This window comes from Festucalex cinctus, chromosome 20, assembly GCF_051991245.1.
Source record: "Festucalex cinctus isolate MCC-2025b chromosome 20, RoL_Fcin_1.0, whole genome shotgun sequence".
Classification (NCBI taxonomy): Eukaryota; Metazoa; Chordata; class Actinopteri; order Syngnathiformes; family Syngnathidae; genus Festucalex; species Festucalex cinctus.
Genome location: NC_135430.1, coordinates 12,666,652 through 12,691,452, shown reverse-complemented (window position 1 = coordinate 12,691,452; position 24,801 = coordinate 12,666,652). Strand labels below are relative to the sequence as shown.

The 24,801-nt window shown below is 40.4% G+C and overlaps 1 protein-coding gene across 1 annotated transcript in view; it reads left to right on the top strand.

Annotated features, from left to right (window-relative positions):
• ptprn2 (protein tyrosine phosphatase receptor type N2) overlaps positions 1-24,801 on the top strand; it is a 128,251-nt gene that overhangs the window by 7,746 nt on the left and 95,704 nt on the right. Inside the window, exons 3-10 of the mRNA XM_077509083.1 lie at positions 2,149-2,262; positions 7,493-7,737; positions 8,453-8,831; positions 8,944-9,228; positions 9,323-9,366; positions 9,703-10,061; positions 15,531-15,617; positions 22,112-22,191. Coding sequence (XP_077365209.1) covers positions 2,149-2,262; positions 7,493-7,737; positions 8,453-8,831; positions 8,944-9,228; positions 9,323-9,366; positions 9,703-10,061; positions 15,531-15,617; positions 22,112-22,191 — 1,593 coding nt within the window. The remainder of the gene's footprint in view (positions 1-2,148; positions 2,263-7,492; positions 7,738-8,452; positions 8,832-8,943; positions 9,229-9,322; positions 9,367-9,702; positions 10,062-15,530; positions 15,618-22,111; positions 22,192-24,801) is intronic.

Below are 24,801 nucleotides of genomic sequence, written 5' to 3'. Positions count from 1 at the left end.
TGATTGATGAAGTGCTGCGCTTATCTCAACGGACTGTTGTGTCTAGGAAGTAATTACACTGATTGTTAATACAAAAATAAAATGAGCTTAAAGTTTAGCACTTCACAAAAAGGAAATTCGTACAAGGCTCACATTTACAGCTAGCATGCTAACAAACTGTTAGCATAATATTAATTCTGGAATAAGTAACGTACCAATGAACAGGGGACAGGTGGAATGCTAACATGCTAACATAGTGTTGTAGTCGGGTATAGGAACCGCATGCTAGCTTATATGCTAACTTGTAAAACGTTGAAAACCCAAGTAGAGAAAGCGCTAAGGCAGACCGATCGATGATTTTACGTCATTGTTTAAAAAAAAATGTGTTTCCTTAACAGTTTCTATCTTAAAAGTGCTTATGATGCAGCTGAAGGGATCCAAAGCTGTGATCAATACCAACATCGGCTAAAACATTCAAATGTAATATACAGCGTGGGCTTTAATGGCCCCGAGCGGGGGAGAGGTGACCACAAAATCAATACAACACTGCTGGTTAATTGTTTATAAGGGGGCCCGGGTTGCACACTTGGGGGAGGTAACATGTAGCACTTATCTTGTGGACTTGAGCTTATAAGAGCAGAAAGCCAAAGAGCCGCAAGAGAGAGTTACAGTAAATTAAATGTCTTTATGTACACTCACATGGGTTGCGTGGCCTTCTATAAGTGTTTCCTCCAAGGACATTTGTATCATTTTCATCAATAAAAAATGACGCTTAGTTAAAGGAAGTGGTGTAAATAGTCGACAGGGCATGATATGCTGCTTGGTGCCAATGATACACTGAAATGAGCAAGAAAAATGTCCACTCAGGAAGACAAAATAGTAGCAGTAATATTGGATGATGCAACATTTTAGTGGGGCTTTTTGATTCTCTGGTCAAGACAGTGCATGATATGCTACTTGCTACCAAACCTCACTATAGAAGATCAAAAGAATCCACGGGAACCAATCATTTCACAAATTTACAGAAATATGTAATCATTCTATTGGGGTCACATAAGTTTAGCATTTTGGTCAAGAAAGTGTCTGACATGCTACGTTAGTGGATGCATCTTAACGGATGATGGAGTTAAAAATTAGGCTGACATGTTTAATGACACATAGGTTTCTTGAAGTTTAGCTCGATGTACTTTGTCGCTTCAGCAAGATAGCGCATAACATGCTGCATGCTATCATGCTTTAGATAAAAGGGGGGAAAAGCGGCTAGTGATAAAAAAAATAATAATCCCAAATCTGCGGACAAAAAAGGGAATGTGCTGGTCTCATTTTATTGAATGAGACCTTTTAGTCAAGCCTGTTACTACGAATTGCTCATCAAAGAAAACAGAAAATGATCACACTGTGCCTTGCCTAGAATGAGTTAAAAACAAGATTCCACTGTCTGGAATAAACGTTCCCAAACCTGCAGATGGGAAAAAAAAAAAAAAAAAAAACGTGTTTGTGTCACGTTATCTGACACCGCCTTTCAGTCAAGACTGTGCATGACATGCTGCATATTGTTGTGGATCGCATAGCTTGGGAAGAAAAAAAATAAGCCATGAGACACCACATTTACACTGTAGGCTGCCTGCGTGTGCATTAAATTGCATGCTTGACAGTTTTCTTTCGTCAAGAAAGTGCATGATACGCTGCTTTGTATTATGAAGATAAATTAAATTAGTTAGAACCAAATTTAGAGGACAAATGACATTATTGCGATAGTGTCAATTTATCCACAACACCTATATTAATCAAGACAGTGCATGATATGCTGCTTGTTGCCATGTCGTCGTGTATTGATTACACTTTTGGATTGTGTCATTTCTATCCAGTCAAAAGGATGGAATGATATGCGTCATTATTACATTTCAGTCTCCTCCAGAGGTCCCAGGCGGTCGTCCAGTACGACGGGTTGGCTCAGGTTGCCTAGCGACCCGAATCGAGCCAGGCTGATGTGCTAGATTAGCAGAGTCCCCTCCGCTCCCCCCCACTTCCCACCACCCCCTTGATAAAGTCGTCACTATCACCAAAGGAGCTTCTTATCAGGGTAGAATGTCACAGAGTGGGGACATCTTGTTTCGAAATGCTGTCCACACATTTTGTTCATGGTCTTCTTCTTCTTCCGGTGTGCAGACGGAGTCTTTGGGAGGTGTCAAGAGCTGGCCGGCGCAGACCTGAACACGTACGATGTGTCTTCCTCCGGCTTGCTGCGCCTCAGGGCGCTGCTGCAGAAACTGTCTCACAGAGGTACACTCACCTGAAATTGTTTGCTAATGTTTGAGAAGTTTACATCATTTATTTGTTGCCATTTTAAATGGCAAGTCAATATATAACAAGATAGTCACCTGAGTAAAGAAAGTGTTAAGGTGGCCTGATAAAGATTCAATATCTTGTCCTGTAGTTGGTGTTATTTCTAATTAAGTTGCTAAAATCTTGACATGCTAACAGTCGGTGTGCTAATAAGTAGCAGGATAGCCACGAGGAAAGAAAGCGCTATGGTAGCCTGGTAATGATGTTATAGCTTGTCTACTAATTAGTACCATTTCTAATTAGAATGCTAGCAGGCTAACAGTTTGGTATGCTAATATATACTCAGCTAGCCACCTAAAGAATAAAGCACAAAGGTAGCTGAATGATGATTTTATATCTTGTTCTATCGTTGGTACCATTTCGAATTAATTTGCTAAAATGCTAACAGGCTAACAGCTGGTGTGCTAACACATAGCAGGATAGCTACCAAGCACCAAGGTAGATTAAAGATAATTTTACATTTTGGCCTGTAGTTGAGTACTACTAAATTTTAAAAATAATTGCAAAAATGCTAGGAGTTGGGATATATAACTTAGCAATATGGCCATTTGGGTATTGAAAGCTCTAAGTAAAGTTATATTGAGGATTTTACAACGTTCCTTGGAATCGAGTATCCTTTTTATTTGTTGATTAATCGTCGCACCTGTATTTAAATCTGTCAAATCTCATTAAAAAAAAAAGAAGAAAATCTTCATCTGAATAAATATTACTTCCCAGTGTTGCATTCTATATATAGTATGTTACTTTTCATTAATAATTAAAAAACAAAAAAAAGCAACAACACTAATCCTGCCTAGCAAAAAATGACTGCTGCTGTATCTTTCCTGCTATCCCATTTTTTTTTTTTTTATGGTTCTATTGAAGAAAAAAAGGAACACAGTGATGGGCTAGTGGTTTGCACGTCTGCATCACATTTGTGTGGTTCTGGGTTTGAATTTCTGCTCTGCCTTTCCTGTGCGGCGTTTGCCAAAATGTGCATGTTAGATTCATTGAGGGCTCTAAATTCTCCATATGCGAATGTGAGTGCATTTTTTTTCTTTTTCTTGTTTTTTTTTTGTCTATACATTTAATGGACTCTGTGATTGGATGGCGACCATTTTAGGCCATGTCCCATGACAAAAGTCACCCCAACCTTAATGAGGGCACTCTAGAAAATGGATGGATGAGTCACACGGTCGGTCGGCACTGAGTAAACTGTAACTGCCATGCTGACCCACCTGGGGGCAGTAGATGCCTTCAACACAAACAGAACCACAAACATGAGGATTAAGTCCCACCCACCCAGTGCAAACATAATTGGCTTTTGCAGGCCACTCTGAGCTTAATATCTTGTAACAGGCGTGAACCATTAACAGTCAGCCGGGAGAAGGGGGGTGAATAAAAAAGTGGAAAAAAAAGGGAGGGGTGGCATGAAATGAATAAACGTGGAAGGCTCTCCATTTAAACTCCGACCTTGAAGCGGTGATGTCATCACTTTGAGTTTTATCTCCCCCACAATGCACCGCAGCCCTTTTTTTTTTTTAATCGGTGGAGCATCGCCTCGACGGTGCCGTCGGGGGGCTTTGTCGAAAGCATTGTGTTCCGCGAGTCAAATTGCAGAGAATGACGGGTTGGGGGTACGAAAATGGCGAAGAATGTCAATAGAATCGATTTACAATCCCCCCTTATCTTGAAAATGGCATGTCAGTCACATCAATAGGAATCGAGCTTTGTACAAAATGGCCGAAAAAAGAGGCATCAAAATACCACAATAGCCAAGAATTACAGCAGTCGGCTAGGGCGTTGCAACTAGGTGAGCAGCCCATGAAGATGATAGGGGCATTTTGCAGCAGTTTGTGCTGTGTACAAAGCAGTCAACAAAACATATTGCAGCTCTGCTTACCTTCTGGCTTTGACATCATAGCAAAGGTGTCACACTGGTGTTGGTGTAGGGGTGTTTCTGCATGGTAGTGCCTCTGAAGTGTTGCTGTAACCAGGTGGCCGAACCCTTGCCATCACTTGAAAGTGGCTCTGGATCTTCACCCAGTCTAGCTTATCATGTCACACGTGCAGAATGTCAGTGTGCCAGCAGTTATTAGCTTGGGGGTTGAAACAAGCCCAAAAGAATGGATTGTGTTTTCACTTCAACAGCAAGCTGCTGACTTCGATTCACTTGAATTTCTTTCAAATATGATTTAATGAAACCCATTTTCATTGGAGAGCTAGTTAAAATTCTTTCCACGAGCTTCTTTCTGTCATATGAAATATAATTACATTCGCCTGCTGCTTTTATTATCTCAAATGTTGCCGTAAAAGCATACAAACCCGTAGTCGCTACAACATTTCATATGAAAGCATTCTAACCCTCAATTGAAGGTAATTTATCATACCTAAGGGAACTGCATTATCTAGTTTTTATTTTCTCTGTTCCAGTAAAATGGCACAAATGAAGTTTTCTGGATCTAAAAAAACATTGATACAAATATGTAATCAGCTAAAGCAAGCCTGTGACCACGAACATACAGAACATGTCGTACGGCGCATTTAGGGCAGGGCGAACAAGCTTTAATGTTGGCATTCAGTCGGCGTGAGTGCGCGTGTAGGCGTCAGGGTCATTTTAAAGTAAGCCGCTTTTAGTGTGAGCAAAATGATTTCCTTCTCTGTTGTTTTGTTCATTTGTTTGTTTGGTCCTTGTCAAGGTTTGTGCCGTTACTACAATGTGAAATGACTAAAGCGGCGAGCTTGTGATGCATATTAGCTTGGCCTTTGCCCGACAAAGACGATAATGATGCTTTTAAGGCATCGCCGCGCTGTCAAAAATGCCACAAATGGAGCTTTTGTTAAAAAAAAATATACATTATATTACCTTTTATGGAATCTGCTGGTTTGCTTTTCTTTACATTTTGCTGCATGTTCCACTTTTGTGGGGGGGTGGTCGGAAGACAATAACAAGACTAAACACAATACAAATATGCCCCACCTAGCAGCTAACGCTAATCTGGGCAGCAAACAAAACCCAATGCAGCTCTGCTTACCTTTTGGCTTTTGTTCACATTTCTCAGCCAATTTTCCAAATCTTATATTTTCACTTTGACATTACATTTCCAAAAGAATTTCAGTTCAGTGTCTTCATAAATAGCTTTCGCTAGTTGCTATAATTATTATTAATGTGGGCAAGTATGGTTTGATCATTTTGACCTGCCATGAGAAAGAGGATTTGAGTGCCCTTTCATCACTCCTCACAGCTTTCATTAATGTTGAATTTCTAATCAATTACAAATAAAAGCAGGCCACTTAAAATTTTCTTTTTTTCACATCATAGTTGCCTTGTTAAATGCCATCGGTGCATTGACATAAAGGTAGACTCCGACATTTTCTACTTGACATGTCAACTTTCATTTTGGCTTGTGCACACTATGAAATTAGTCACGCTCTCTTCTATTCACGCCGTTAAAAATCACACAAAGCTAATTAAAATCACCATTTTCAAAAAGCCACTAGATGAGACGACGAGGAATGTTTGAGAGCGCCGTGTCTAATAGGCTCGGAATGCTTGGAAGGTGGCACACGCAAAACGGACCAGCACGAGTATTAGACTTATTTGAAAGCTGCGGCGTTGGTGGCGAGGCGTTCATTAACGGAGGCAGAAGGGATGGATGGACAGAAATATGGATGTGCTGTATTTGCGCTCTTTAGAGGCATGAAAAACTCTGTGAAAAAGTTTTTGGACCATTTCTGGTTGCATTAATTCCTCACTAGGCCCCCAATGCAAGTGGACTGTAACAGCTAAAAGTGGAAGTAAATACCACTTTGTCCATCAAATTTGAATCGGTTCATTTGTCCATGGCATGCAATATTATTTTCACCACAGCACCACCTGGTGGATCATTGACCACTGATCAATTTTGGCCTCTGATGCAAGTGGACTGTAACAGTGCAAAATAAATGAATATAAAAAAAAAATAGAGTGCTACAGTTGGCCCTTTTACCTGGATCTGGACCAACTTTTAATGGGTTTATTTGCTAGAAATTATTTATATTTCATTTTGTGGGTCACTGCCCCCAAGTAATAGTAAACTTAAAAAAAAAAATCCACTTTTGCACTTTTATCTGGATCAACAGCAACATTTTTACCTCGAATCCATCTGGTTGATCACTGTGTATGATTTGCGCGGAGCATAGAAGCATTATCAATAGATATAAGGTGCCGTATGAATTCTGCTTAGCAACAAGTGACCACGTAAAAATGTCATTTTAGTGATTCTGTTGATATGTGTTGCATTTGAATTCTGCCTAACAACACGTCACCAGCCCAAAAAAGGCATTTGAGCAGTTTTGTTGATCTATTTACTAGTTACAGTATATTGTGTTATTTATTCTGCCTAGCAACAATTGACCTGACAAAAGAAACAAATAAATGACTCATGCCTAGCAGCAAGTGACTGGGCAAAAAAAACTTGCATTTTAGTAATTGTGTCAGCGTATGTTGCCTTATGAATTCTGCCTAGCAACAAGTGACACATCAGACAAAGAAGCCGAAAAAAACAACAGCAACTGTTGCACAAATAAATTCTGTCTCGATTTCAGTCTATACATGTATGAAAATGACTAATATACAAAAAAAAAAAAACTCAAACTGCAGTTAATGATAAAGCCTAAAAACCATCAAACTTCTCATGTGGCAAAGAATCATCATCAGTGACTATCTGTGGTATTTCCATGCTCACCACCCTTTTGGCTCATTGAGCATGTTGGCCATGTTTGGGGTGTCGTGTTTTTCTCCCCCCGCTTGGGTAGTTCCATCTGGTCCTGGGCATCCTGGCACCGTGCCCCCTCTGCCTCGCTGGAGTTGTGTATTCCAGCTATGTGTTGGCAATTAGCAGAGATGTTGGCACCGTGACACTCTCCCTCAGCTCATGGTCTGGCTATGGTGTGCGTGTGGACATATCTGTCGATGGCCCACTACAATGCATCACACAGAGGCCGCTGTTATACAAACTACACCCCGGACCAAAGACATTGATACATCTATTAGCTTCTTATGGGATATTATCAATCAAAACTGAGCATCATAAGATAGATAGTCTCTCATTAAAGCTGACAGCGTCTTTAAAATGTCAGTAGTTATATTTATGAATTTATTTGAGTTTTATTATAAAATCGATAGCGCTGCTTTTACCTCCCTCAGGTCTTACGTGGCAGGATGACGTCACCCAGCAGGTGATCTCCCAGGAGCTCTCCAAACAGAGGAGTGGCCTCCTTGGCCGTCAGGCGGCATCGAAGGTTCCCGTCGGGTCCTACAGCGGGACCGCTGACAGGAATGCAAGACCCGGGCAGGCAGAGCTGAGCAGGGACCTTCATCGCTTCTTGAAAGGCTTGCCCTTTCTGCCACAGCTGCAGCCTGGAGTCCAACAAGATGCAGCAAGCGCTCAGGTCACAGGCTGTTTAATATGTGTTTTACATTTAACACAGTAAAAGAGCAAAGGGAAAAAAAGAACAAAAACAAATGGCCTGTTGAGCAATTCTGTCTTCTGCCTAGCAACAAGTGAAGTGACCAAGCAAAAAGAATAAAAAAAAAAAAAAGCTTTTCTGTTGATGTTTCCCTCTGAACTGTGCCTAGTAACAAGTGACCAGCCAAAAAAGAAAAAAAACAAAAAACAACAACAAATAGTTCTGTTGATAATATTGCCCATTGAATTGCGCCCAACTGCCCATCAACACGTGATTAGTCAAGAAAAACATTTCAGCAACTCTGTAAATATATGGCGTCCTACGAATTCTGCCTAGCAACAAGTGACCTGCAAAAAAAAAAAAAAAAGTTTAAACAGTGTGGCTGCCATATTTCAGTACTTCCATTGGAGTATGAGACTTATGAATTCTGCCTAGCAACAAGTGACATGGTAAACAGTGCATTTGAATATTTTTTTGACACTGTATGCTGCCATATGGATTCAACCTAGCAACTAGTGACAACTAAAATAAATCATTCATTTACCTAACTCTACCTAGCAACAAGTGACCAGACAAAAACATTTGAGCAATTCTCGATGCAACAACAAGTGTCAATCAAAAGTGAGCATTATTGTATTTATATTGACTCCCATCAGACCGTGCACCAAAAACCATTATTGTTGTGCCATGACTGTAGAATGAAGGTATTGCCTATGACGGTCCTCCGGATCTTGGTCCACCGAAGTCTGGCTGGAAGGAGACCAGCGTCTACAGCCTCCAGAAGGGAGCGGACCAACCCCCCATCACCAAAGTCTTCTCCCAGAGTGGCGAAGGCAGGCACCCCAAGTTTAGCGCCCCCTACAAGCCCCTCTCCAACCACCTGGAGCAGCTTTTCACAGAAGGGGGACCTTCGGGGTCCAAAGGGAAGCTCCGCTACCTCGGCTACGTGCGCCCGCCTCCAGAAGAGGTTCGGGTGGCTTTTGGGTCCAAAGCCCCGAAACCCAATCTGGATGGACTGCTGTTTAAGAGCGGGTCCAACCAAATGACGGCCAAGAAGCCCCCTAATTTCATGAATGGTAACAACTTACTTTATATCTAACATTGTTCATAGATAGAGTAATGCTAGTTGCTAAAGGCTAACATTTAGCCCTAAAAATGCCGCATATATTTTCTTCTCTTCTGTCCCAGACCGATTGTTCCAGGATGTGGTCAACCATTTGGGACTGCACAGTTTCAACATGGACCCTTGGATGACCAAAGACCTGGACCAGATGGCCAATGTCATCACCGGAGCTCTGCAGGAAGCCGGGGCAAGGCAACCGGATCCCGGGGCCCATCCGGGACCAGGAACCGGCCGCGTTGCAGAGGGAGATGCGGATCGAATGGCTGATATGGAACCGAACCAAGTCTTGAGTGTGAAACCGGACAAAGTGATGGATGTCAGCCAGAAAGACCCTTTGAGATTTGGACAAGGTAGGCAAACGTGCCGCTAGGTAGCAAGTGAATAGCTTTTTTGTGATATTTACTTGGGTGTGTTGTTTGCTTTTGTTTTCCCACTTGGTTCCAGGCAAAGAAGTAGATGGGGCAGCCAACAAGGAGTCTGTTGACAAGGTGAATTCCAAATGCTTTATCTCCACAGGTGACAAATTAGTTTGGGACAGGTCGAGGTATGTCCAATCTGAAACTTTATGAAATCTAATTGATCAAGAGGACAACCAGAACACATGCATGGCTAATTTCCTGGAATTCTTTGAATCAATACAACCTTTGTGTCTTGAAAATACAAAACTTGTATATTTGTATTCTCAAACCTTTTAACACAGTCACTGCCAGCCCAGCAAAAATGCATCATTTGACGTCTTTTGCCATCAATGGCAGTGAATGAGTGAAATACAGTACAAATCAGTCACGTAGTTTTTGAGACCAAGCTATCCTTATTTATTGCAGCATACGGCCATTTTCTCCAAGCTCCTCGACTACCTCGACAAGTTTGGTGACTCATCTGAGGTCCAAGCTGCTCCTGGCGAAAAGGCGGTGGGCCTCGAGAGCGTCCGGAGTCGGACCATGCAGTCCAAAGGTGCGGGGAAAGGCGTACCGACATCTGCTAGGGAAGGCGCCGCCTTGCGTTTGACCGGCGGCGCGGCGACGTCCGACGCACAGCAGTCCAACTCTGAGATGCGGAAGTGGATGCAAAAGCCGGCCAGTAATGACGTCAAGGTGAAAACTCAGCTGGTCCACGTCGGAGTGAAGGAGTTTTCCAGCAGAGGGAAGGACAGACATTTTGGATACATCATAACCGGCTCAGAGTGAGTAGAGTGATTTTCTTTGTTTATTTTGAGTAGATGACATTTAACAATAATATATTTTTTATATATGATGTTCTTTTAATATTTAGATTTGAATCTGGAAAATCTAGGATTTTTTTTCACAAAAAATATATTAATACACTTTTTTTTTAATATTTTGACTTAAATCTAAAGATATTTTTTTTATTTTGAAAAATAAAAATACAACTGTCTATACCTGTAATCTAAAAAATGTCAACTTTTTGTCTAAAAAATATAGTACTTTTTTTCTTGTAATATTGCGACTTTAATCTTCAAAATATACAACTCTTTAATTAGTTGTTTATTTAGTGAGTGTGTTTTTGTAACATTATGACAAAAAATATTACAATTGATTTAAAACATATTCAACTTTTTACCTTTAAAATATGACTTTAAAAAGATTTTATTCTCTTGAGATTGAGACTTTGATCCAGAAATAAAATAATTTAATTGAACATTTTATTTTATTTAAAATATACAGACTAATTATGATAAATTACGATTTTGATTTGAATATTGTAAAATGTATCTCTTTCATCTCAAAAGTACATGCATTTTTATCTTAAAAATATATAACTATATTTTTGGCAAAAATACACAGAATTTGTTCTCGTGAGATAACAATTCATCTCAAATATATGAATTTAAAAATGTTAAATTAATCTTGAAAATATACGACATCCCAAAAATGCATGACTGTATACTCATAATATGAAATAAAATATGTATGCTGGAAATAAAGGGTTTATGCTTAAGCTATATAAAAAAAGTACGATTTATCCTTAATTTTGTGTGATTATTTTCTTCTTTTTGTGGCCCCAATCCTCCTTTGAAATGATTTTGTTTTTTGAATCACCAACATTAATTGCATAAAAACAGCTTTTAATTAAGATCCAATTTGTCCCATTTTTCACACAGTATAGCATTTGTAGATTGAAACAAAAAAAGAAATCAGTGTGTTGCTGTGCTGCATTTAATGACAACTCCGTGTGGCTGTGGGCTCAGGCTCAGTAATTATTATCCACTGTGTCTTCGCACCCCCTCCGGCCCTCTTTCAAATCCCTTTATGGCGTTATCAAGTGTTGTGTCACGGGGTTGTCCTTCACCTGTGTCGCGCTGTAAAGTCACCACGCTGCGTGTGGGTGCTGATGTTCCAGAAGAAAAGTTTTATTTATTTTTTATTCTCTAAAAAGGACACGTCATTGGCCTACCGAGGAGTCTGCTCGCAGTGAGTGGACGCCAACCTGCTTATCTGACAGACAGCTTCTGACATGATGCTTCTGCTTGGGGAATTGGAGGATACGGTGTGGAAGTGGGGGAAGCGAATAAAGGAGACAGAGAGTAGCACCCTCATGGGGCGGGGGGTGGGGCGATTTCTAGCGTCAACAAGCGAGACGCTCGTGGAGCTCTTTGCTTGCCAGAACCGCCGCAAACGTGCCTGGAATGTCTTCCGCCGAGGCTGGACGATCCTAAATACTGTAACTCGTTCTAGGTGACACTGTTCCACTCCAATGCTGTAGGTGGCGCTCATGCCCAAAAGCTTGGCCTGCTGGATCTGGTGAGCCAACCACATCCACACCAACATGTAATGAGTCAAATGCATCACTATTCGGAACATCTAACTGTGATCTAAGCATAGCTTTGAATATTTAACTAACAATCGTACTTCCAGGGAAAGAAAAAAAAACAAAAACAATAAACAAACTTAAAAACTTGCTTATCAAAATAAAAAAAAAAGTATCAAAAATAACCCAACTTTGGTTAAATAAAAAATAAATAAATAAATAAATTAAAAAAAAGAAAAAAAAAAAAAAAGAATGGTCACTACTTGTGTCAATTTGACCCAACTTTCTGGGTTGTTTTGCACACAGCAAACGCCCAAAATAACCGAGAAAATTGGGTCAAAGTGACCCCAGTAGCAGTTGGTTCCTTTATGACCCAAATTGCATTATTTTTGACTCAAATGAGGACAAGCGGATGTTTCTAGAAGGTATAGATATCTAGCTAGGTGGGTACATTCTCAAAACAGTTGTGTCAAAAAATAACCCAATTCGGGTTAACTTCATCCAGCAACGAAATTCCAAATTGGGTCAAAAACATCCCACAAATTTGCATCGTTTTGAACAGAAAAACACAAAAAAATTGGGCAATTTTGTACGAAACAACCAGAGAGACTGACCGACCAGACAAACAGACGGATGGCTGAACAAAAAAAAAAAAAAAAAAAAAAAAAAAACACCTAATGCCCAACGAACAACTGACTGACCCAAACTAACAAAACTAACAAATAACTAATGGAACTAAACTAAACTTCTGAAGAAACTTAAAATTTCACTTATCTATGCTATAAGCATGACCAACCAACCAACAAAGCACTGAACCACTCGGTGTTGACCACAGACATAAAAATTCGCATTTGTGAATATTGAACAAGTTTAACAATAACGATTAAAGAAGCAATCATTTACCAAGCAGAAATGTATCCCTATTTGCATATGTGTACCTTGCTTAACTAACTCCAATCTCATAAAAACCCTGATTCAAGCAAAGAACCGTCCTTGAATCCTTTTCAAGTTTGAATAATGTTCTTCTTGAAAGCCTCTCGGTTAGTCGTTCTCAATGCGATCCCTGACTTTTTGTTGACCTTGCCGCCTCTCCGCGCATTCTCGGTTAAATCGACAGCAAGCAAGTAGCTTTCTTGTGTGTCCTTCTCATTTATTTGGCCCCGCGCTTTTCTTCCCCCCCTCCTGCAAATTACCTTTTGTTTGGTCTATTTCCTCTGCGATTTAGCTTGCGAGAGTGAGAGAGAGAGAGAGAGAAGACGTGGACTGAGCTGAGATGAGGCATGGCTTTATCAGACCGCCATTACACTTCACCTCCATTCCATTTGCACCTTATTATTCTCGTCTGGCGGCGAGGGGCGCGTGTTCCTGCCCGCCGCGTTTGTGTACTCTCACTTTGGGCGTGAGAGAGAGAGAGGATGGTGCGCAAAGAGCAAGAAAGATGAGAGAAGGTGGAGGAGGAGTGAAATGGCGGAGAGGCGCATCCATATGATGCAGCCATTACACCTCATGCAGGTTCCATTTGCACCTTATTGTTTGTCTCATTGCGGGAACAATAGCAGGTGATTTAGCAAGCCCGAAGAGGCAGCTGATCCCCCGCCTTTCTTTAGACACTGTTTGTGTGATTCTTGGACAGTGGTAGTACAAATACTTGGTTACTCTACTTTACTTGAGTGCTTATTTTTCTAATGATTCACACAGACTTGAGGATATCAGCATTTGATAGCAGCTTTTGTAAGCTTGTCCTTGATTCCTGGCAAGAATTGTCTGCTGGCAACAAGTTTTTTTTTACTTCAGGTTGTAACGTAACAGTCTTGAATCTGAAGTCAGTACTTCAGTCCGTACAGATAAAGCTTTAAAACTCTCCGAATCATCCGCTGGATCCAGCTTTTGTTGATGATGAGTTCCAGTGCAGGCCTACCGTTAGACCAGAGGTGTCCAAACTACGGCCCGGGGGCCATTTGCGGCCCGCCCTCCATTTTTTAGTGGCCCGCGACATATGCTAAAAATGGCATTTGACTCAGTTCAGATAAAATAAACAAAACAAAAATGTTTGGAGATGGTCGAAGTAAGAAGGGAGGGTGTCAAAAAGCACAGGTGCTATTGAAGGTTATTTTAGTTAACTAAAACGAAATAACAAACTAAAATTCAAAAAACTATTTTGTTAACGAAATAAAATACAAACGAAAATGCTTTTTAAAAAAAAACGAAAACTGCAATTACATTTTATATTTAAAAAACTAGCTAAAACCATAATTATAGAAAAAATGTACTTTGTGTTAGTCTTTGGTGTGATTTTTAGTAGATTTATTTTGATATCAACTGGGATAATGACGTTTGAAAGTTTGTCACACAGAAGTCATGTCATCTAGCAACAGCCAATAGAAAAGCACCTTCAGATGATGTTGCTCCCATGGCGTTTTTTTTTTTTTTTTTTTTTAAATATTGTGCACAAATAAAATACATTTAAAAAGAATAACAAAACACATTTAAAAAATAACTAAAACTAATACTGAAACTAAAACTAAAACTAAGCATTTATTAAAGAACTAAAACTAATAAAACTAACAGAACCACCCTGAAAACTGATTAAAACTAACTAAAATGAAAAATTCCAAAACTATAATAACCCTACTGCCATATTACAAATAAATTGGTTTATATACCGTAACATTTTTCTAAATGTGCAAAAGCACAAATAAATGATTTGTACAATTTTTAGGGCTAAACACGATTTCTCTTCACAACATGATTTGGCCCTTGCGTCCTTCTGAGTTTCTGTATGTGGCCCTCAAATGAAAAAGTTTGGACACACCTGCGTTAGACTTTCCCTGGCTTTCCGCAAGCGCCTGCTCTAAGAGTTTGATGTTTTCATCACTGGTAGTATGCCTTCTGTTGTGTAGGTTGTGAAGAACAGATCTAGAGCAAGTAGTCGATTATCAAATTAATCGACAACTATTTTAACTCGTTCACTCATAGCCATTTTCATTTCCCAGCTGTTTTACTAGATTTTGACGGATTTTGCAAGGCCCACAGAATATTGTATTGTATTGCTATAAAAACATGAAACCTACCAAAATAAAGTTTAGTCTCTTCTTTCATCAGGAAAAAAAAGCACATTTGTATGTTTCCGTTTTTCAGCAATTAGAATTGCAATATAGCTCAGTTTCATCATTATTCACAAACTTATTGAAAACACTGGTAAAAAGATGTTGTTGCAAAATGGCCCTGGCTGATCTCTTATACTCCACTTCCACCTGCTGGCCGTTTTTCTAATAACTACCATTGTTTTTTAAGCGACGTCTTCAGGTCAGAAGCTGCATCAAAGCCTTCTGTATGCTCTAGCATAAAGAAAAACTCATAAAAAACGCATAAATACGTATTTGGGAGTGAATGACAAAGTATTAAACAACGTATTTGATACGTTTTTGGGTTTGAATGTTAATCGCATAATGGTTTTGAGACATTTCTTAATTTAAAATATTCAAAATCCTCTCATTTCAGCATACCAACAGTAATTGTTTACTGATTTCTGTAGTGCTTCATGAAAAAAGACTGATTATCCTCCGTGTTTAATCAAAATAAGACATTTGCAAACATATGTTTTTACTTTGGAAAACAATGGCCAAATGTTAACAGTACATCAATCACCCTTTTTTTCATCAGTAATCAGGGGTAATGCAAAATTAAAAATGAATCCAATTAGTCGATTAATTGATTAAATAATTGATAGATTAATCAATTTTAAAAATATTTGATCGTAACAGCATCCTTCTCCAACATGAGAGGAACAACGAATCGAGTCCACTTTAACAGCCTCCAGTGCCTTACACGCGTGTCGGACCTCCAAGCGTGACGCCCAGCTGTCTGTGTGCTTCCACCCCAGCTCCCTCACCTCCGACCAGGCCACCGACTTGATGGAGCGACTCACCCATGAGCTCAACCTCCACGCCGCTGACCTCACGCAGTTGTCGTAAGTACCCGTGAAGTTACACGCACCCACGTTGTCACCAGTAATCACCGAAGCCATTTATAGATGGGTCTGGTGCGACACACAATCTGCTATGTGAATCAGTACACTACACGGGAATCTAGACTGTATTGAAGTTGAAGTTGTCAAGTTCAGCTATGTTAATCACTACACTACCAAAGGCTTTGTTCAAATTTTGTGCCATAGTTTCGTTGAATTTTAGACTTATATTTTGAACCGTTCTACCAAGGATCTTGCTCATTTTCTGCACTGTAATTTCGGAAACTGAATTCCAAGTCGATCAACATTGAAAACAATATGTGGAAAGTCAGCTACTTGAACCACTACATTAACAATGACCTTGTTCACCGTGTTTTCCATGAAATGTCCTTCTAAGTGGTTTGACCTTCCAACCATTCTGAGAAGTCATCTCAACTGAACCACTACACTACGAATGGCCTTCTTCTAATTTGTCACCATATTTTCCTGGAAATTTGAGACTTTCCAGTTATTCAACTTTCAAGCCTGTCAAGTTTCTAGTCTCTACTGAAATTGCCTCCAGTTGAATTGTTCCATATCTCCCAGCGTGGGAAAAACATTGTGACACATAGCAAGGGCTGCACTAGTCTGAAAAAAAAAACTTTGCAGCAGCGCCAGCGAACGTAGGCGTTTGTTGTTTATCTGACCTTTCCGAGTGTTTGACTTCTCCGAGCGGCCCTAATTACCTCCGGAACAGTTGTGATGTGTCTTCTGTATTCAAACCGCCGCCTCTGTCTCTGTACGCCTCGTCAAAGTAAAAGAACAGTCAAGCCATCAAATCCTTCTCGGTTCGAGTCAAAGAGAGAGTGGAGGCAGCGGCGATGTGGATGTGTGGGGATAGCGGGCCGCAAATAGACAAAGTTGTTCAGCGGGAGGCGGTTAATGTATTCGCAAGCGACCAAACTGTCCTTGGCTGGTTCGTTCCGGTACGCCGGCTCCGCTGTGCGTCTGGTGTCAGGCCATGTAGGCGGCAGACGAGACGTGTTCGACGTAAATACAACAAGAGCAACAGCGTCCCGGTGGATATTTATTAATAACGTGAACATTGGGATGAGATGATGGTATCGTTGATATACTTTGGTGGCAAAATTCGCATTTTGCTCCTCATTAAAACACACTCGATAGCAAAGGTCCCAAAAACTTTGCTGCGTCTCTAATGTGCTACTTACGCTGTACCGGCTAGCGAGCAATGAGCTTTGGCTAGGTACTGCTGTGGCTAAACTTGTGGCAGAGTCATGGTATCATTGATATACTTTGGTGGCAAAATTCGCATTTTGCTCCTCATTAAAACACACTCGATAGCAAAGGTCCCAAAAACTTTGCTGCGTCTCTAATGTGCTACTTACGCTGTACCGGCTAGCGAGCAATGAGCTTTGGCTAGGTACTGCTGTGGCTAAACTTGTGGCAGAGTCATGGTATCATTGATATACTTTGGTGGCAAAATTAGCATTTTTTTCCTCATGAAAACACTCGATAGCAAAAGTCCCAAAAACTTCGCTGAGTTGCTAATGTGCTACATACGCTGTACCAGCTAGCTAGCAACGAGCTTTGGCTAGGTACCGCTGTGGCTAAACATGTTGCCGAGTCATGGTATCGTTGATATACTTTGGTGGCAAAATTCGCATTTTGCTCCTCATTAAAACACACTAGATAGAAAAAGTCCCAAAAACTTTGCTGCGTCTCTAATGTGCTACTTACTATACCGCCTAGCTAGCAACGAGCTTTGGCTAGGTACTGCTGTGGCTAAACATGTTGCAGAGTCATGGTATTGTTGATATACTTTGGTAGCAAAATTAGCATTTTTCTCCTCATTAAAATACACTCGAAAGCAAAAGTCACAAAAACTTTGCTGCATTGCTAATGTGCTACTTACGCTGTACCGGCTAGCTAGCAATGAGCTTTGGCTAGGTACTGTTGTGGCTAAACATGTTGCAGAGTCATGGTGTCGTTGATATACTTTGGTGGCAAAATTTGCGTTTTGCTCCTCATTAAAACACACTAGATAGTAAAAGTCACAAATATTTCGCTGTGTCGCTAATGTGCTACCTACGCTGTACTAGCCAGCTAGTAACAAGCTCTGGCTAGGTACCGCTGTGGCTAAACATGTTGCAGAGTTACTCCCAAGTCCGTAATCATCACCTCCGTGGCGGCAAATAAGCTACATTTCCGACGAGTATTTTTCTGATGAAGAGAGAAGTTATACTAATTGCTAAGCTAACCTAAGATTGACAGCTAGCGCATTTAACACTGGCGCGTTGGTGATTCAGCCCACTTTTCACAGACGAACATCCAAATTTGAACAGAAAAACTTTTTGTGCGCTTCCTGTCTAATCAGAAATTGGTCTCAAGGAAGTACAGTTTTGCCTTTCAACATCTAGCAGTGGGCATCAATTAAATACATTTTTTGCTATTCACAGCAGGACTCTCTCCCCTCCCTAGTTCACTGCGAACTTTTGTAACCTCAAGGACTGTAGATTTTTCTCTAATAAAGCTGCCCGAGATGCTATAACCGCTCTGTATCCAGTGCACGGCCATCAAATCTCTCCTCGGTGACCTCCAAAGAAATTCCGCCAAGGAGACTCTTGATGTTTTTACGTTCGAGCTTCCAATTTATTTGTGACGAGCACGAACACCGGGACATGTCATCAGGCCGGCACTGATTGAGTTAATCCTGTTATTACAGCTGCCATATCACATCATCGCTAATCAACCCTGATGCTAACGCACGCGATGAGCACTATCTGGATACTGATGAGGAGCTGATGATATGGCCAGATGTGGCTAAAGTACTATACAAACGTAGAAGTACAAATACTTGTGTTAAAAAAAAAGTACAGATTCAACTCCTGTACTTATGTCAAAAACTTGACTCATTTAACTAGTCTCAGCAATAAAAAGTTAACAATTTTGTCTAGAATTAATTTGATCTCTTTATTTTTTCATGTGCAATTAATGCCTTTACAAACACATTTTGGCACTTGCTGTCGACTGAAAATGACATCACAAGTGCTCAGGGCTAGCTACCTATTATCAATCACTGAGCCATGATCGGCCTGAGCACGTGTGATGTCATTTTTAATTGACAGTAAGTGGCAAAATGTGTTTTTAAAGGTATTGATTGTGCATGAAGAATAATGATGTTATCAAATTTACTTGTATTATCGACAAATATTCACTTCTTAGTGCTGTAAATGGCTAAATGACTCAAGTATCCCTTCAAAATAGTATTTTTTTTAACAATACAATACAATATAGTGTTATTTTCTTTATTAAAAACACTTTAAAAATGTGGGTTTTTTTGTAGACTTGAATAGATTACTGGCAGTTCAATTTATTTATTTTAAAAAGAAAATTATTTTATGAATAATTAAAGTGAATCCGGTCTAGTGGTCGGGAGGGACTTTAATTAAATACATGAATAAATAAATAAATAAATAACCAAGCCCTGCTCCCAATAACTGAAATCTGCCGGTAATTGAATTGAATTTTTTGTTTATATATGTATATAGTTGTCTATTGATGGCACAAAATGATGGCCAAGTACAACTTTTGTCTCGATAAAGCTCAAATCACTTCAGCGTAGTTCTTTGGCGAGATGGCACCAAAACATCATGAGTTTAATTTATGTCACTAAGCAAATCATTGTTTGAAATGAATGGAAATGCAATTCATCTGTTCCAGCTGCCCCCAGACAAAAAAAAAAAAGTTAATAAGAAAAATAGCACTTTCCAATTTTACTCATAAAAATATACACATTCATTCATTAAATAGAATATAAAGAATTAAACAGTTTTTGCTTCGATATTTATTGTTGCATTTGTTAGGTTTTCTAAGGCAAATGTGATGTGGTTGATTTAAAAACTAATTGTTTAGTGATAGACTTAAACTGTGGGTGGCAATAAAGAAAAATTGTGCACATATCTGCCAAAATGTTGTGAAGTCAGCTGAGCAAGTCAAAGCAAAACAAAAACAAACAAGCTTTTATCTTGAAAAACTGGTACGCGCCATCACTCGTATCTCAAGGCACCACTGTACTTCGCACCGCTGGATTTGACGACTTCACATTTGCTTCAACCGCAGTCTACTAAAGACTGCGCATAAGTGCACACCGTTCCATACAAAAGATAAATGAAGAAAATATCCCGCTTTGCCGCCCCCACCCACTCTCGACTTCCTTCCCTCTAATGAAAGCCCAGTGGAGTCGAACTAGCCCAGACAGAGGACGCGGCGCGACGCGAGCCCATTGTGCCGCTCGCCGTGAGGCCGCGGCAGGTGAGTGTTTGAAAACGTCCCCCCCCCCCCCAGTCTGAATATGCTCGGGAGCTGGGTCAGAGCGCACCGCCCCACTTTTCCGTGCCAGCTCCTTTTTCTGAAGCCCCCGGCGGATAACGACTCGGCGGGAGAGATGCTGAAATGTGACAAACAGGCGAGGCGGACATTTTGATGAAGGGGCTGGAGTTTTAAGATAGTCAAGCCTGCGGTGATCATTTTTGGAGAGTGATGATTGGCTGAGAGGGCGGATAGGCGCCTCGGTTGAGATGACGTAAGGGTTTTACCCAGCTGAGGCGCTAGGGGGAGCGGGACACACGCGGTTCCTCTCGCCGCACACTCACGCTAATCACATCCCACCAGCAGAGCTAATATGAAGCCCGTGCTTACACATCCGATAACACGGGAGAAAAGTGTGAAGTCCTCTAGATAGCTTATCATCCTTGACTCCAATCCCCGCCACGTTCAACTGTTACTTCATTTAAATGGAGTTTGGGAGGAAAAGACACCAGTTCAATTTGAGATGCTCGGAGATCTGCGGCCAAGGGGAACGAAGATTGTGGAAATATTGACATTTGCCAGAGCAAACAGAACCCAGGTGAAGCATTAGAGAAGGGCACATCCCCCCCTGCCCCTCCTCCCCCCTGCGAACTGTGTGTGCGCGTGACGTGAGGCATGGTGTTCACAAATCATTGCATGGCCGGGTCCATCTGTCCGCAAGTATTGGCTCATATTTTGCTCGCAGCCCTGGGAGAGTGCAGGTGACTGATGGTGGACGGAGTTTGTGTCGTAGAACTCCAGCGGGTTATCTGGGATGCAGGCTGACAGGAAATACAGTGGTGCCTTGAGATAAGAGTGACCCAACTTGTGAGTTTTTCAAGATGCGAGTATTTTTTGTTTTTGCTTTGACTCAACAAAAAAAATGTGTATTTAAAACAACCACACTTTGCCTTAATAAAGTCCGTTTAGCTCAATGCTAACATGCAATGCAAATCACCATAGACGGGCTAAGAAATAGCATCACGGTGTGATAATCACGTTTGGAACTCAAAACACTTGTATCTCAACTCATCATACCTCATTTAAATAAATTTAAATTTTCAATTTTCATAATATTATGCAGTGGAACCCCGCTAACAGTGAAAATCCTCATATAATTGACGGCCATTATGAATGGAAATGAAAATAATAAAATCATTTACCACCCAAGAAAAGTCTTGAACAACATGCTGATAAATTGGCAGTAAGTGTTGTGGTTGAAGATGTGGTAAATGTTGAAAAAAGATCTTAAAAAATATATATGGGGGGGAAAAAAATCAGCAATTACACAATTAATTAAAATTAATATAATTAATTAAAATTAAAAAAGAATCAAAGAATTTTTGTCATTTTCACTTTCAATTCAGTGCACATTGTTACTCATTCTGGTGTGAGCGCCTTATAGTATTAGTCTCTTTGCTGAAGATAAAGAATATATGACAAAGCACTGTTATATTGTCTGACTACATGTTGCTGCACGTTGTGTTTGTGTTAAAATATTGGTTGTTTAAAGGCTTAACACCACCACATAGATGCTGATCGTTATCTATGGCGCTTCCCATGATGTGTTATGGTTAGCATGAAGCTAGCGGACTAAAGGCTAAGCTATATGAAGCTATATAAAAAAAAAAAAATGAATTAAAAACACTTTTTTGTTGTTTTTTTGTGGTGGTGGAACGGATTAATGGCTTCTCCATTCACTTCAATGGAAAGGATGGTTTTATATGTTTTTTTTTGTTTTTTTTTGGTCCACCACTGTAGTTTCATTTGGGATTTTAACATGTTCTCAAAATGTAATGCACATCCACCAGATACGCATTTTCTTCTTTCTCTTTTCACCATGCACCGCAGGGAGTTGTTCCACTCCGAGAGCACGGTTGTTAGCCTTAACTTGACGGCCAAGCTCAGGGACCTTTAAACATTTATTCTGCTCCAGGGAGAGACGAGTCCGCTGCCGACTCCTGACCGGACAGAGGCGAGTAAGTGCAGGGAGTGTACATACACAGGCAGGTTCCTGCGGGTTAAATGGAGCCATGTTACTAAGCTTTTTGCACCGTCACAGGAAAGCTGATGAACTCGAGATGCTGTTTTCTAGACAGAAACACATTTTATCGATATTCCTTTCAGCGCTAATTTCTGTCTTCCCGCAGTGTTCTCGGCCCGGCGTTGACTTTCCGAGTCGGGCCCAACCCCGCCAATGTAACCACAGCAGATCTGGTGCAAGTCGCAGGTAAGAGAGAGGCCTTTTTTATCGTTTACTACAGTACATTCATCATCTCATTTTTCGCCCCACGCCGTCAAATCGCCGTTTGAGCAAATGAGAACGCAGATTAGCCTCTTCTGATACGGCCGCTTCTCATCCTTGTACAAGCTGTAACCCTGATCGTAGAAGATTATTAACGCCGCGGTGACAGATGACCATCCATTACCGAGGAGTCACATCCACTCTTCACATATTGGCTGTGTTAAGAACACATTATTTGCTCTCTTTATGAAGACGAATGGAAGGATGTAGAAAGAGTACACTGCAAAAAGTGAAATCTAACATTAATATCAACGTTTACTTCCAATTTTGAGATATAGAGATCACCCAGTTATTTCACCTCATACTTTTTTTTTTCTTACATAAGGTGCCAGTACTTATCTTTCATGAAATAATGGATTTGATGTATGTTCAAACTTGGACCACTATTGCACAAAAAAATAGAATAAATAGGTGACAGCGGCAGACAAAAAAAAAAAAAACAATTAAAATAGATTTTTTTTTTAAATTAATATGTGATTGAATTAGTCCACTCTAGTTCTCAGTAGCGAAGTAGGGTATTACGTGTGTTTTTTTAAATTTTTTTATTTTTTTTAAAGAATTTGGCATTTTTGTCCCACATGGAAAAAAAACTTTATTCGTAACTTTTGTAATTTATTAATATGTCTGCAGTGCATTATTTAGATTCAGCATGTTTTTTCCCATAATGCAATGTGGTATTGACTTGCGCATGTGCCCCGTGGCATTATGGGAAAATATGCTGTTTGTAGCATTTAGCCTAGGAGAATGTTTGGACGAATTTGCAAGTACGTTTAAACGTTTTCAAACACGTTCAAATGTAAAGTCGCCAATCAAAAATGTTTACTTCAAACTGGCAGTTCCACACTTACATAATTTTTTACTCTTAAAGTACTTTTTGTGTAATTTTTGAGGTTTTATTACTGTGTAAGCATAAATATTGCATAAAATACCAACATTCTATAGGTGTAGGTAGTATAAATGCACTGGTGTTAAAATATTGGGATTGGACCACGATCCAAATTCCCTTGACCCAAAACTTTTCAGTGCGGGTGTGTTAACTTAAACATCACATCATGTTTGTTATTATCTGTTTTCACATACACCTTATGTAAAGTAAAATAATATACATTTAGGGAGCCCGGAGACCACCTAGCTAGCCACAAAATGCTTGTAATTGAACTCCCCGCTTTATTAACACCAAACGTTATTCTGTGTAGCTATTTGTCTTTCGAGGGAGAGTAGCAAAAGATGATGGAGATTTGTGGTTTGACTGTGTTTGTGTTTGTGTGACTTTTGCGCCAGATTACAGAGTGTAGTCATACTGCTCCCTCGCCGTCACCCTTTTGTTTGCAGTGTTTGTGTTTGTTTAACAAAGGGATTAAATGGGAAAATCCTGTCTGCTGCAGGAAGTATGCCACTGTTGCCTACGGGTGGGAGTCGCTCTCTGTTTTTTCTTGCTACTTATTCAATGACCCATATTTCCATGATTAAAGTAAATTACAGTACATTTACTTCCAATGGAAACAAAATGGATGTGCTGTGTTAATTAGTGTAACATTTGCCAAGAAATGCTTCTCAGCGTTGTGAAAAGTAAAAAGTTATCTCCAGTTTTAATTTTTGACGTGGTTTGTTTGCCAGTGTGAAAGCGACACTGGTCACATTTGCCATTTTCCTCAAATTCTTCCTTTCTCTATCCCTCTATGCCCCCCTCTCCGGTTTGATGGACTTTGATGAGATGGCGTGTAGCGAGCGCTAATGAAAGGCGTGAGCGAGGCTGAAATGTCAGCCCAAATGTTAAGTCAACATGACCCGTGTTGATGAATTATGAATCTGGGCCTACCTGAATAGCAATCGGTAACCGTTCAAACTCACTGCCGCTTCTAATTGGTCGTCGTTATTCACAACGGATGCCGAGCCTCGACGAGGATGAAATATTAAACGGCAACATTTGTGCCCCAGCTGACCTTTGAGATCAAACCATCCCAAAGCTTCATTTCCTGCCTACCATACCGCAGTGTGAAATCGCCCGCCCACCTCTTATATTAGCACTGATGCAAAGTGAATACACGGTTAAAATCCTGCTCTGTTGCATCAGTGCTCCAAATATCACCTCGACGACGACTCGAACGCAACATGGTGACAGCATTTTATTTTATTTTATTTTTTTGCTTTTAAAGTGTTTACCAGGTTGTGAAGCAAGAGCATGCTTTAGATGGAATCTGAAAATCAAACTGACGCCCACATGCAGCGGCCACCTGGGTAATCCCGGCCGACCTTTTGCCTTATGTGTGACTGTGCATAAATGACGTGGCCTCCTAATGAACTCATCAAAACCCCACGCTGCATTCTGCCCTCAACCTGCTGCTGGGAGCCCGCGCAGCATGCCTTATTGCGGTCATGGAACAGCACATGTAGTCTTCGTTTCCAGCTTCACAAAGCGCTGAAACTGATGTAATTCGGTTCGTATCAGAAGAGGAAACTACTTTATTGTATTTCTTCAGTGAATTCACAATTCCCCTCATATGAAATGTTCACTTTTTGAGGTGTTTTGGTCAT